At 37.6% G+C, this 13,870-nt stretch overlaps 1 protein-coding gene across 2 annotated transcripts; it reads right to left on the bottom strand.

The window, feature by feature from the left end:
- Positions 1–895: 895 nt before the first annotated feature.
- On the bottom strand, positions 896–13,288 carry tmem87b (transmembrane protein 87B). 2 transcript variants are annotated; one of them, XM_042502368.1, is made up of 19 exons: positions 13,106–13,288; positions 11,263–11,323; positions 11,078–11,169; positions 10,844–10,978; positions 10,694–10,747; positions 10,327–10,498; positions 9,246–9,307; positions 8,604–8,787; positions 8,414–8,513; positions 8,212–8,305; positions 7,404–7,475; positions 5,810–5,918; positions 4,855–4,913; positions 4,643–4,746; positions 4,477–4,550; positions 4,294–4,364; positions 4,051–4,103; positions 3,932–3,962; positions 896–2,737 (listed from the first exon to the last, which is right to left on the bottom strand). In XM_042502368.1, the coding sequence occupies exons 1-19, from the start codon at positions 13,253–13,255 to the stop codon at positions 2,696–2,698; spliced, it is 1,719 nt and encodes a 572-aa protein (XP_042358302.1). In that variant the 5' UTR covers positions 13,256–13,288; the 3' UTR covers positions 896–2,695. The 2 variants fall into 2 exon arrangements, with proteins under 2 accessions (XP_042358302.1, XP_042358301.1); XM_042502367.1 differs by lacking the exon at positions 7,404–7,475 and adding an exon at positions 7,772–7,843.
- Positions 13,289–13,870: the final 582 nt, after the last annotated feature.

Below are 13,870 nucleotides of genomic sequence, written 5' to 3' on the forward strand. Positions count from 1 at the left end.
GGATAACTGTTTGGAAGAAATCCAGAAACATGTGAGGGTACTGGAAAGCAGAATGAAGGCCCCTTTGCTTTTGTCTCAGACTTTAAAGTCACATTTAATCTGCTATCACAGGCCATAAAATAATGAGTTGGTTTTTTTTTTTAAATGTTTGAGACAAATAAATTGTCAAATATACAGTCTTACTATGAGCAAAGACAGAAAGCCGAGAAACAAGAAAACTGTTATAAGACTGAATGAATTCATGTAGCAGGTTGCTCAGATGGAGGAACCAGGTCTCTCTAGCTTTTCTACAAATGATGCCATATCTGTTTTTTTGACATTTTATTGGCGATTTCATAATTGTGTGGTTGCTGTTGAGGTTTTTTAAACCTAAATAGCAGAGGCCTAAAGCAGATTTGAAACGGTCTTCTTTAATGGAAAAGGGTGCAAGTAGCTGGTACAAAGTGATGTATGTACATGTTGGATAATAACACATCTCTAAAATGGCATCCTAATTTCAAAGTTTTATATAGTTTGGTCTCCATAAAACAACTTGTAATGTTAACATGGCACATACATTAGGTTGTCTGTGGGCTTTGCGTTGTTTTAGCCCTCTTTATCACAAGCCTATTAAAGGCTAATGGCTTGAGAGAAAAGGGTTTATATTTTGAGCAACTGGGCTTCATTCAAACTCCTCTTTCTTCAATCTGTGTTTCATTATCATTCATCATCATTTTTAGCGCACAAAAGTCCATTCATTCAAGCATTTCTCCCATTTCCTCTTGAAAATGGTATTTACAGCTTTAAAAAGAAACAGATTTCAACTAATGTAGCAAAATGACCACCGTAGTAAAATATGCATGTTTCATTGCCAAATTAATACCGAAAAATCATAGACCGGGAAAGCAACATTCTCTTGTGTTCAATTAATATTTAATATTAATATTGTACATACTTCCTGAGAAGGAAGAGAGAAAAAAACTGCTGGTATGAAAAGTTCAAGCCCAGTTCTTCATGACACCCATGAAATAAAAAAGAAAAAGACAAGTCATATTATCCAGACACCTCTCCACCTGTGGAATTATGAAATAACAGGAATCAGCCAAAACCCATCTGTACAAATAATCGAGGTCCGCTGCAGGTGTCTGCAGTTTTATGTAACAGAAGGACAGCTTGCCATAATAAGCACAATTACTCAAGGTTTCCAACCAATAAAAAGACGGAAAAATGACATTATAAACCCAAGTGATCAGCTTGTGCTTATGCTAACAACATAACTTATCTCATGTGTCATAATATGGGATGGCCTGGACAAGCAGAAAAAGTCCTGCTGTTATATTTAGTCAAGACAACACACATGAACATGACAACAGTGTTCCAAAGCTACACTGACAAAAACACCATTTTCAGAAAAAAATTGAAATATTAAGACTTATTTGACAGAACATGAATGTTATTAAGGTGTCTGTGAAACTGCCACAATGATTTCCATCAGCAAAGAAAGCAAACAGCGCAAAGAAACAAGCAAGTTTGCTGTCCCCCTAATACACCGTGAGATTGTTCAGGGCCCAATGCATTAATAAAATGGAAGCACACATTGTAAACACACTTTAGAGTAAACATGGGTGAACACACTCTTTAACAACTTATAAGTACACTTGAAACAAATAAATAAAGAAATTACTTAACTCCATATTAACATAGGTACAATATATTGCTCCTTATTTCAGAAGACACAAAACCTGTCCAACCACACACATACAGTAGATTCAGACCCCAAATTCGACACTATTGAGCCCAGTTAACATTTAAACTGTACAAATCACTTGTTTGTGCTTCATCCTCCCTCACACACATCAATACTGAGGATGCCAGAGACATGACGACACTTTCATACATATTGATCTCAATTACCTGAACAGATTAGGCCTCACACAAGAACTACATGTAGGCACAACTTTGATCCGCAAAGTGCATAAGAGCAAAATCAATGTGTTTAAATTTTTCTCATCTCAGATTTTAATGCTGACAGACAAAAACAAAAAGTATGCTTCAGACACAAAATACATACTGTTATTGAACTTTTAGATTTACACATAAAGAATGATCCTGTTTAAAATTAACGAATAAACTACAGTCAAATTCTCCAGCTCTCTTCTGGTTGCAAAAATAACTTTGATAAATAATTCTTGGTGTTAATTACTGAGAATAAAAGGGCCTTTTTATTATTTTCCCATCATAAATAAGTATCTTATTTTATTACAACCAACCAATAACATTTACATACCCATAGAAAGACACTATATTAGAGAGCATGTTCATGCATGAGGCCCACTGTTCTTAATTCTCTGATAAAATAAATTCACATGAACATAACAGAAATAAATACCGCACTTAATATAAAATGAAACATTCTCTTTGGAAAGAAAGGCTCAAAACTGATCATAATCAAGGAAATGGTGAACCAGTTGGTCAGTGAAAAGACAGTTTTCCTCTGTTAGAGTCCTTCGCTCTGGAGAAGTTGAGGAAATAAGCAGAGCTCCCCCTAAATTGTGGCCTGCACTTCCCTGCTAAGTGAAGGCCGTACAGGAAGATCCCCTGATAAAACCTACATGGCACCACCCGACTGAAAATCCTGGAGAAAACCCTGCTGCAGAGTCAGAGACAGCTGCTGCGCTCCCCCTCCATGTGAGCTGATGGCTGGAAATGTTTCGCCTCACTCCATCTTTGACATCTCATATCTGATCATCATGATTTCCTGTCAAATAATAGAAAGTTTTAACAGTTTTTGTGAGAATGCAAACATTTGGCCTCATTCACCAACGGCTATAAGAAGAGATTTCTTCTCAAAACCCACTTGCGCAGTTTTCATTCTGACTGTCAACGATGTTTTTTTATTTGGGTTATGTTCGGAAGTGAGAACAGAATCTACGCACACTCAAAAGCACACCTGCACACATTTGGGTACTGACGTGGGTACAAAAAAAGTAATTGGTTATTGTGTTTTATTCAGTTCTACGGTTGTCTGACAGTATAAGATTATAATACATCATTTTTTAAATTATATTTTTAAATAATTATTTTAGTTAATTTACCAAGCATAATGGTCTTTTAAAATAAACTACACTTCAATTCACATCATTTTGTAAACTAGGAACCATGCCATCCAATAATGAGTGATTGTTTATTGGCCAAAGGTAAGTCTATGTCTTGCAATATTTCCTCAGATTTGAGATCCAACCTTCTTTTTTTGTTTTTACGGCATCAGTTGTCCGCCCTTTTCCGAATACAGCATTAACTGAATAAATAATAGCACCCAAGGCATCTTTTTTGTGTGTTATACTGACACTACTAAATATGACAGCCCGTTTAATGTATACTTTCTAATAAACTATTGAAGTTTTTTTTACTTCTGAAGTCCAGTGCTCCACCCTCTCTAGACTTTAGTTTGGGCATTCTTGACTTAAAATTCTCTCAACTTGTCTTCATAATTTCTATGTGTGCACAAAGCCCTGCAGTCTCACGCCCTTTTATGTGGATTGGAAAGGCGTTTACCTATGCTAATCAGGATCAACTGGCACACGCTTTCACTTTACAAGGACAATGGGATTCTTCATTATAAGAACACAGATGTGAACAATTCTGTGGTTTAAGAACACGTCATGAATCTGACAGACTTTTCTAAAGAACAAATTTCAGAAAAGAATTAGGAAGATGTTGGTGAATGAGGCCAAATGTGCCTTAAAGTCCCAAAAGAATTCACTGTGGCTCCTGTCGCTGTGTCCTGAAGTCATTCTCATAACTCCACTAAGACAGCAAGTCAAGTGAGTCTTACTGTTTTTGGATGAAGTTACTCATATGCATATATCTAGACCAGATGTCTCTGGTTAGAGAAATAAGGTGTGTGAATCCTATGATTATGTATATTTAGAGATTCTAAAGTACTTCATACCTCATCTGAGTCGAGCAGGACTGGCAGAGCTCTGCAGTGACAGAAAAAGACTTCGTTAGAATCACACGACTTATATGAAAGCACTCGATTAATAAATATAAATTTGACAGGATGCTTACACATCAGTAAAAGAGCTAGGAATGTTATCCTCCACCCATTTCAAGTCATCCTCCTGCACAAAAAAAAGGGATGAAAACGTAAAAATACTGCCATCTGCTGATATGGGTGATACTTGCACGGCTGCATTTTCGAAACTTGGACAGCTACTCTTATCATGGGTTCATAATTATTAATAAACCAAACTGAATTAAACTAATCAATACACAACAGTTTCAAACCAAGTGTGCAATTGTGTTACTGACTGGGTTTGTTTCTGCAGGCTTCACCGTGCCATTCGTTTCATTTTTAGATGCTCTCAACTTCATGCCATCAGCTGGAAAGAAAAAAATGAAGGAAAATTACAAAATAAATGAGTATAATAACACTATGGAAATTTTTGCAGCAGTGTTCTGGATAAAAGTAACGCTCACACAGAGTGAGCATACCCAGGTTTGTAGAGGCGATGAACTCCTCAATCTCCTCGTCGTCAGAGTCATCCATGAGAGGTGTGAAAGCATACCTGTGGATATAGAAATTAAGTAATTTAAAAAAGCACAAAAAAAGTCAAATCCAGCTAATGTTGGTAAATTACATAGTCAGTGTATTACTTGCCTTTGGTTGTTTCCAGATGGTCTCCATAAAAACATTATGACAAACAGAATGACAGAGAACAAGAATCTCCAGAAAGCGTCTTCCACCCATAGCTCAATCCAATCCTTCAAAACAAAAAACAATTATCCAATTGTCCAATTATCAATAAAATGCAAAAATGTAATTTATTTTCTTTCACACTAATACAAATAAATACGCCAAACCATACTCACAGACTGGCATTCTGCTAGCCGGAATTTTTTTGCCGTCCATGCTATGAAAATGACAGAAGCTGAGGGAGAAAAGGGAAAGGTGTGAGAGACAAATCTTTGAATTGACTTAAATATACTTTCTTTTGAACATTTAAAAAAAAAAAATAAATATATAAAATACTATGCATATAAAAAACACACAGACATAACAGTGAACATATATAACAGATTTTTAATAAGCAGCAAAAACTTCCTGTCTGAAAAGGAGTAGAAAGAAGTAAAATACTTCGACCGCTGATCTATTCTAACTTATTAATCCACAATCACAAACCATCTATGTGTTCATCCCCACACCTGAACAACTGTTCATGCTCCTCATATAAATAATCAATATTATCCCTATTTAGAAAAGAAAACCATTAACAATAATATCACCAATAACGTGCTTTACATTTCCCTTCCTCATCTCTGTACCTCAAATAAATTCCCTTTTTGAACATATTTTTAAACTGTCTGATAGTCTTACTTTGATTTCTTTCTCCAGTCCATTCAACAAAAGCACACCACAAACAGATACACGCATACTTTGAAGATATGTGCATGACATTGTTTCAGCTTGACTTTTCCTCTTACATTATAACCCCTTGTCTCTACAGGACATTTTTTGCATATTGCTTGGTAGTAGATTATTTCTTGCTTTGTACATTATAATTGCAGTCTTAAATTCCACCAGATCAACACACTTCAATGCATGTTTGTATGCTCCCCATATCCAGCATTGTTTATGATCATTATGGCTCTTTTTTGTAGTATGTATATTGATTGTAGGGTGCTTTTGTAGGTGTTTTGTTTTCCTGGGGATTATCCACTGTGTGTGAATAAGGACTTCTGTTTTTTTTTTTTATACTTTGTATATTTATGATAATACAAATCTAGAGCGTAGAGTTATGATTGCAGGTGTATTCATATCACTTACCAATGACAGCAAATATCAATGTGTTTGTAAAGTGCCTGTAGAGAGACAGCTTGACAGGGTTTCTTCTCAGCTTCAGAGTCTTGATGGTTTGTGCCAGGCTGACAAAGATGTTAGTGGCAGTCAAGGCAAACATGTGGCAGACGTTACATAGAAACCATGTTACAAATAAATCCATGGGACCTTATAACCTCTTCATATACTAACTCTTTTGTCCAATGAGTCACTTCACTTACCCACTATAACTAAGCAAATGGAAGTGAAATAAATGTGGCTGATGACTCAGGTTTGATAGCAGTCTGCCTTTAGAATGAGGTTGAACTGAAAGTTTACAGAATGAATATGCCACCATCCGGTCAACCCAAAGCATTCTGGTGTCTTTTTTTAGTCTAGAAGACTAGTCTTAGACTTGTATAGACCAGCCACGCTGGAGTGCGCCTTGGTTGCCTGAAGGTGAACAATTCATATGCAGAGCAAAAGAGATGGGACGCATAAGCAGAAATATATCTCGGAACCGATCTGCTATCATCTGATGATGATTTTAATTTTTAGTCAGTTGTTGTTTTTTTTTTTGTTTTTTATGTATAGAGACTAGCTGAAATGACTGACGTATGGAACAAGGAGGTTAAAAAGAGGGAAGAGGGAAGTCAAAGCGTCACATCATCGGGGTACAGCACGTGCACAGTCAAATATGATGAATTAAGATATGGTTGAGAACAACAATACTGCAATTATTGAAGTGCAACCATCTGCTGTAACCCTCTGACACTGCAGCTACAGTTACATTACACATGTTTTATACTCCATACCTCCTATGAGGTCAAATACTGTGTCCCACCCTTTACAGAACAGCTGTGGCATGGAAGAGGACATCTTTGCCCAGATATCTACGTGCTACACTGGATCTCCAAAAATATTAGCCAGTACCTCCAGAAGCTTATTGTCATCAGACCAACAGCCGAGTGGTTCAGAGATATAATGTGGACAACTGTGCATATATGTATACGTTTTGATTTTGCATATTTTAAATGTTTGTTTTATTGGCTAAATGATAGATGTAGAGGTGAATCAACACATGTTTTTCCAAAATGTAAGTATTTTTTTGTCAAAGTGGGTTGGGCGATTTGAAAATGTATACCATGAGGTGATGTGAATTTTCCATTTTGCCCACTCTTATATAACACCCATATGTATAAGATAATTACACAGGACCACCTCTAAGGTGTGGTGGGCGGGAATGCAAATCAATCATTCTGCTATCAGACCAGCATGGTACATTAATGGAAACAAAGTAAAAAATGACTGATTGTGAAGAAATGAAGCAGAAAGAATGTAGGATTTTAAGAGCAGTTAAAATGATCAACCAAAAAAATAAGTTGCTGTAAATTTAAGTAGAGGATAAATGATGAATCATTAATGCAGGCTGTATGTCTCTCTGCAAAATTGTACTTTAAGTGCTCGTTCATTGCTAATTATCTGGGACAGGCAGAAGACAGTTGCAGATAAACCTCTCCTGATCTAATTTGGGCTCATGTGAAGGAGGTGAGGAGCAGAGAGGAGCCACACAGGGAAAGGTTGTAGGTGCACAAAAGGATATCCACCAGCATAGAGAGGAGTCAAGCAGAGCCAGGGGAATGTTGGCCAGCAGGGCCAAGTCAGAGTCTTTCACCTAGAAGGGAGGACAGAGCAGGACCAGAGGGCACGAGGAAGAGGAGAAAGACGAGGAAAAAAAAAAAAAATCACAGATAGGATGGGAGATGAAAAAAATAAAATAAAATAAAAGGCAGCACTGCCAGTAAAATATAGAACCATTCACCAAAGTGCAAAAGAGAAAAAACCACAATACCAAACCCAAAAGGTAAGAAAACTCAAAATCCCAGGCTTAACTAATTTACAAATACATCCATTTTGTTGTTACATGAGGTTTGATTTTCAGTGCTGCTGAGGAGTACGATGGAAGGATATGAACCAGATGGTGCAGGAGTCAAACACAGCCAGAACAATTGCTGTAATGAGAGCGGGGCCATTGTCTCGACCCTTGATTTTTGGCCCACCAACAAATCAAGAAGATACACAAATCGTGATGTCAATTTTACTCCAAAACTCAATCTGACAACAAACAACAGAGTTTTAATACTGTATTGCTCATTCTTTGTTATTTTTCATACTAGGTTGTGAACAATCAGGCAGTGGTGAAACAATGAGTCATCTCAATGATCAGCGGATACTTTATCAAGTTCAGTTTGATCATCAAAGAGAGCAGGTTAGAACTTCTCAAATCTGGTTATTTTGTTGCTTTCCTCTGATTCAAATGACTTCAACTTCTGTGTGGCACTTGCCATTGTTGACATCTTTATCCACTGATCTCAATTTTAAAAAATTAATAACCAGAGAACACAACTCACCCCAGTGATCCTCAGGACACCTTCGATGCTGGCAAAGGCAAAGTAGAGGATGCCGAGTCCCACAACTCCGTGCATGACATGCCCAAGTCGAGGCCTAAAATAAAAGAAAACAAAAAAAATCAAACAGTTGAAAAGTTGCACGATAATTTGGGATTTTTCAATTACACAAGTAGCTGTTTTTTTCAGACATATGCTGACGTACTTCACAATGCCATAACCAAGGCTGACGATGATGACGAGCAATCGAGCCAAAGTCCTCTTGAGGGCAGAGACCAGCTCAGCAAAGACCAACAAGCCAGGGGCTGGGTGACAGGGATGTTAATTACATTCGGAAACCAAACATCTTACAATCTCACGTGAAAAAAAGATCACGATGATCTGTAGACACTCACATGCAGAGCCGACAGCGTTGGTGTTTTCATACTCGGCACAGAAGACGGCCTTCTCCACCATCCCGAGAAATATGACCCCTGCTATCCAGAACTGGATCCTGAGCAGATCCTTCCAGTAGCACGCTGCCCAGATAAACCACAGAAGGGCGTACAGGATGTACACTACGCACATCATCATGTAGAACTACAAACACACAGAGAAGGATTAGTCTATAAACACATATGGGAGCAGTTGTTCTTCATTAGCTAGAGACCAAATTCCAGACAGATCATCCAAAAACATCTCATTTTCTCTTCAGAGTACAAACTACTCATTCAGCTTCAGCGTGATCTGTGTAAGTTTGTAGTCAAATGAAATGAACTCCGCTCGGTTCCACTGAGTAGACTGTACTGGGCTGAGCAGAGCTACGACCGTTTGTTTAATTGTGTTCCAGGTGAACTCTCTTTGAAACAGTGGACAGATCTGTTGACTCTATTTTGTCATTGCAAACATGCACAAACTAAAAACATTATATCCAACCCTCAGTTAGAGCAAGGAAAGAATTATGGACACATTGGCATTAATGTACATGTATTCTACAAATATTTAATCAATGTTTCTCACATAAATAACAGAAACTGATACTCAAGTCATCTACTTACGATCATGAGAGGCCATTCTGTGATAGAAATGTAGCCGTGGCTGCCTTTCATCACCACATTAACTGGAAAAAACAAAAACAAAATCCAGACATCAGACGAATGTTTCCCAACGTATTCAAAGCTGTAGCTGGTTAAAAAAAAAATTTATCCATATTTGCTGAAACTGTCAGTATGTTCAAACTGCACTAAATGAGAAAATCTACTCTATTGCCTTGTAGCGCTTCTAATGGCCTTGGAGCATGTGGAAAATCAAACAAGAAAATCAGAGCTGAGGAGTCTCTAACGCAGCTGTCAATAATATCTATCACTCGTGAAGTGCAGTCAAACTGTGAAACTACGCAGTGCTGATTAAATATGGATCAAGATTAAGCCTCTGCTTTGCCTGTTTCTTGCCTAAAATGTTTTCAGGAACAAATTTTAGTGTGCCCTTTAGCTGTAGAATAAAAAAGTTGGTCTGACAGTGGGCAGGGCTTGGTACTCTAACATGGTGGCAAGGTCACAAACTTCTTAATTTTGGAGATAAACAGACATATGGTTCTGAGGTGAGTTTTAGTCGATGTCGTAACAGAATCTCGATTCATATTTGATTAGCTCTGTTTGACAGTTTGAAGTTCACTAACAGTCATTGACATGATTGACAGCTGCATGAGAGACTTCTCGGCTCTGATTGGTTGTTTTTGGGGTGCCGTGTTAGTTTTTGGAGAATGCCACTGGAAGCAGTAAAAAGAGGAGAAGGGAAAGGATTTATTTCACAGACTATGTGCTTCATGTACTTCTTTCAGAATATAGTGGCAGTTTCAGCAAACATGACATTAAGTTATTTTCACAGAAGTTACTAACTGTAGCTTTAAAAGTTTGTTTCTTGTGGTTTTTAAATCTAACACTTCTGCATCACTTGCAAAACAGCTTTGCATTCATGAGTCAGCTTCTGATAAATTAGGGAAGTCATTTCTGCAAATTAATGTGCATCATCGATGCTTTGAACTGCATTCCTACGCAGACAAAAACAACAAAGCGTGATAATGCTCCTCTATGCCAGTCACACAGCATAGTAGTTCTTCTACCTCCTTAAAAAACTCACCAGTCAGATTCCAGTTGGCATCCTGTTTACTGGATACAAACTTAACGACCAGCAGATAAGGCCCGTCCTTCCACGTAGTGGCTATGACGTTGTCTTTGATATTTACACTGCCGTTCTTCGTGGTGCTGCTGCTGTCATACTCTTCTGTTATCCATCTGGTGTAATTTTCATCCTGAAGTATGAAAAAAGTTAAAGTTATCTGCAAATCTTTCAACACCTTGTATGTAGAAACTAAGGAAACAACAAAAACACTAAAAAAACACTTTCATGGTTAAAACACATTATTTTTTTAATTCTGTTATTTAAATCTTTACTATCCTAAATTTACATTTTCTATTATAATCAAAGAGCATTCAGGTTTTCTTACAAGCACTTCACCATCAACAGGCGGAGTGACCAGACGAGGCTCTGCTTTGGTTTTCTGAAAAACACAAACAGTGAGCGGAAGTTGAGAGATGACACATGCCATGATGCACAGTATGTGACTCTGCTGAGGCGAGTCATGTAACAAACTTACTCTGAGCATCTCAAAGGAGCGCAGTCCATTGTTACATGTCATGGGACGGTGTCGGTGTTCAATGAATTCTCCTGGTCCAAGGGGGTTCGGATCCAGGCCCTCCCCACGACTCAGAGGCGTTCTCTCATACATTTCCTGCAGACAGAGGCGGTCACAGTTCAGCATTCATAAACAATCAGTGTTTTGACAGATAAATGTCTGTTAATTAGTATGGCATTAAGCTTCTGTACTTACTTCAATATTGTTGAATTCATTGTGACAGGGGTAGTATTTTAAATACCAGTGAATAGAGAAGGTCACCTCCTCAGGACAGCCAAAATACACAACTAAAAGATGAAGACAGAGGCCATAATAAACACGAGGGACACAAAGGGGCACCGTTTTTGTGATAAGTCATGAGCACATTTTCTCGGTCTTACCTTTCAATTGAATGTCAGTGTCTTTATACATGGATTTCCTTAACAGCAGTGGTCTTGAGGTCTGTGGGATGGTAAATCAAGTATTGTTTACTGTTTAATCATTTAAGCAGGATATGTCTAAATGTTTAGTTTATACATTTAGCTCCTCCTCCTCTGTCCCATTTTCAACTTAAACTGATGTTAGTTACAAGAGATGGAGCTAGCACAGACTGCACAAACCTGATCAGGAAAACTAAATTTAGAAAATGACTATACTTACACTGTACCTGCATCATCTGCTATTTGGATTTTATCTACTCCTCTTGTTTAATTGTGTTGTATATGCTTACCTTGTACATGTTTAACTGTATTCTGCGTGTTTTGGCCTCACTGTCTTTAGCCATAATACACATTGTATTCTTCATATTGTATTCTTTGTATTATTTGAAGACACTTGTCAACATCAGGCAAAGGGACTGCAAATGAAAACCAGCTCTAACTTGGGTGTATTCCATTTGTTTGAATGTGGGTTTATGCACATTGTCACCTCTTAAATAAATACATTTGAAACTTGATAGGGTATGAATAATTAGTTCTGTCCTGGATCCAAAGTCAATCAAGCATTTTGTGTGTTTGTTAAGAGGGAAAAAGACCTGTGAGTTAGCTGCCTCAGAAACTTTAATATTGCCAAATTGTGTAAATGTCTGTCTGTATGAAGTCTGTTACAGACCAATGACCTCTTCAGGTTGTACCCTGCATCTCAGCAAACCTAATACCGCAACTAGATATACAGACAGACACAACATAGGGAACCTGAAACTTCTCAATACTTAAATTATTGATCAAGGCTTTCTAGTTCCCCTTGAATTGAGTCAGGGAACTGAGGCTAGAGGAGAGACTTCACTGTAGTATTTGATAAGTCAATTCCCAGGATGTATATAACAACAATGATGTGTTGGATGTTAACAAAAAGGGCAGAAGTCTAAGGCCATCTTAAACTTTGTTATTTTAGCAAGGTTATAATGATCATACATATTAATTACGAGTCTCTTTGCTAAAATACAAGAAGAACATACAGGAAATATGTACAGAGTATTAAAAACTTAAATATTTTTGAATAAAATACCTATAACAGGCTATTTAGTGTGAATACCCTTTTCCACTCAGCATGTCTTGAACTCTCACCGGCAGATAACATGAGATGTTGTACTTACACCAGATTGCAGTCATATGTCCAAAGTTCAATATTAATTGTTTGAGCTACCTTTTGTTATGGATGTACGATTTCAAGTTTCACACTAAATATTGACTTCAGTCTAAAGAAGCCATTTTATCCTGACATTTTGGTGTTTTAATGCATTGTACACTTTCTCTGTATTCTTTGTATGTATTTAAAAATCGAGTCTGAGAAATATATATATCATTATCCTCATTACAACTTTGCTAAAAGAACAAATATATGATGGCCTAAGACCTTTGCACAGTACTGTATATTAAGTCGATTTCCTGGATCTCGGTTAAATAGGACACAGTCTTTGGACGCCTGTCTTACTTAAGGTGAAGCCAGCTAACCTCAGTTAGCCTACAGCTAACCTTAAAGTGCTTAAAAGCCCTTCTACTCAAGGCTAATGCTAACTAGCTAACAGCACACTCTGCTCTTTCATTAAGCACAGTTTATCCAGGTCTACTACGGATATCAAGTCGCAGTCAAGAACGATTAATGTGATACATTTAAGGCAGGACATATTACACGACTGTCTCCTCACTAACAGCTGACGGCAAACGAGCATAACAAGGCTAATGTGGCTAACGTTAGCTACCCGGTGCTGCAGGTATCCGGTGTTTCCGGGTATAAGATACTCACATTTACAACTGTGATTTTCCAAACCCCTGTCTCAGGTGCTGCAACAACCGCATTTATGGTGCTGAGTAAAACTGCACAAAGGACTGCCCATGGATGGAAAACTCCTCTGGTCGGACAGCTCCACGTCCTCATCCTGACTGCAGCAGCCATGTCGGTGTGGGAGTGAACAGCTCCCTGCAGGAGGCGCCGTCAACAACCGGAGCACTGCGCGTACCTGTCCCAGCGCGCAGTGCTGTGTGTCCGTTTATTTGATTATATATATTTTTATTACAAAAGAACAAAGACTTAAAAGGATATGCCCGCTAGATCTTCAGGTTTAATGTCAGCTTTTGTGTCATTACAATGACAATCTACCAGCCACAGATAACACTCACCTGTTAATGACATCGCACATTCTGTACATTACACAGTGATGGAAAAAATATTAAGATCCTATACTCAGGCTGAGTAAAAGTACTTATACCACCCTATGAAATACTATGTTACAGGTAAAATTCAACCTCAAAAACTCAAAATTATTGATACCACCCCCCGCACCCAATCTTAGAAAGAAAGAAAAAAACACCCTAAACTAATGATTATTAAAATAATTACAAGAAGGAAGTTATTTTCTTGTGAGAAACTTAGCACATTATAACGCCATAATCACTTATCACATTATAATGTGATAATCCCTTATGAAAAACCTTATTGAACCAGAAAATTAAGTAAAAAAACATACAAACAAACACACCCCAAAACTAAAACTTCAGCTCACTGATTAAT

This window comes from Plectropomus leopardus, chromosome 15, assembly GCF_008729295.1.
Source record: "Plectropomus leopardus isolate mb chromosome 15, YSFRI_Pleo_2.0, whole genome shotgun sequence".
NCBI lineage: Eukaryota > Metazoa > Chordata > Actinopteri > Perciformes > Serranidae > Plectropomus > Plectropomus leopardus.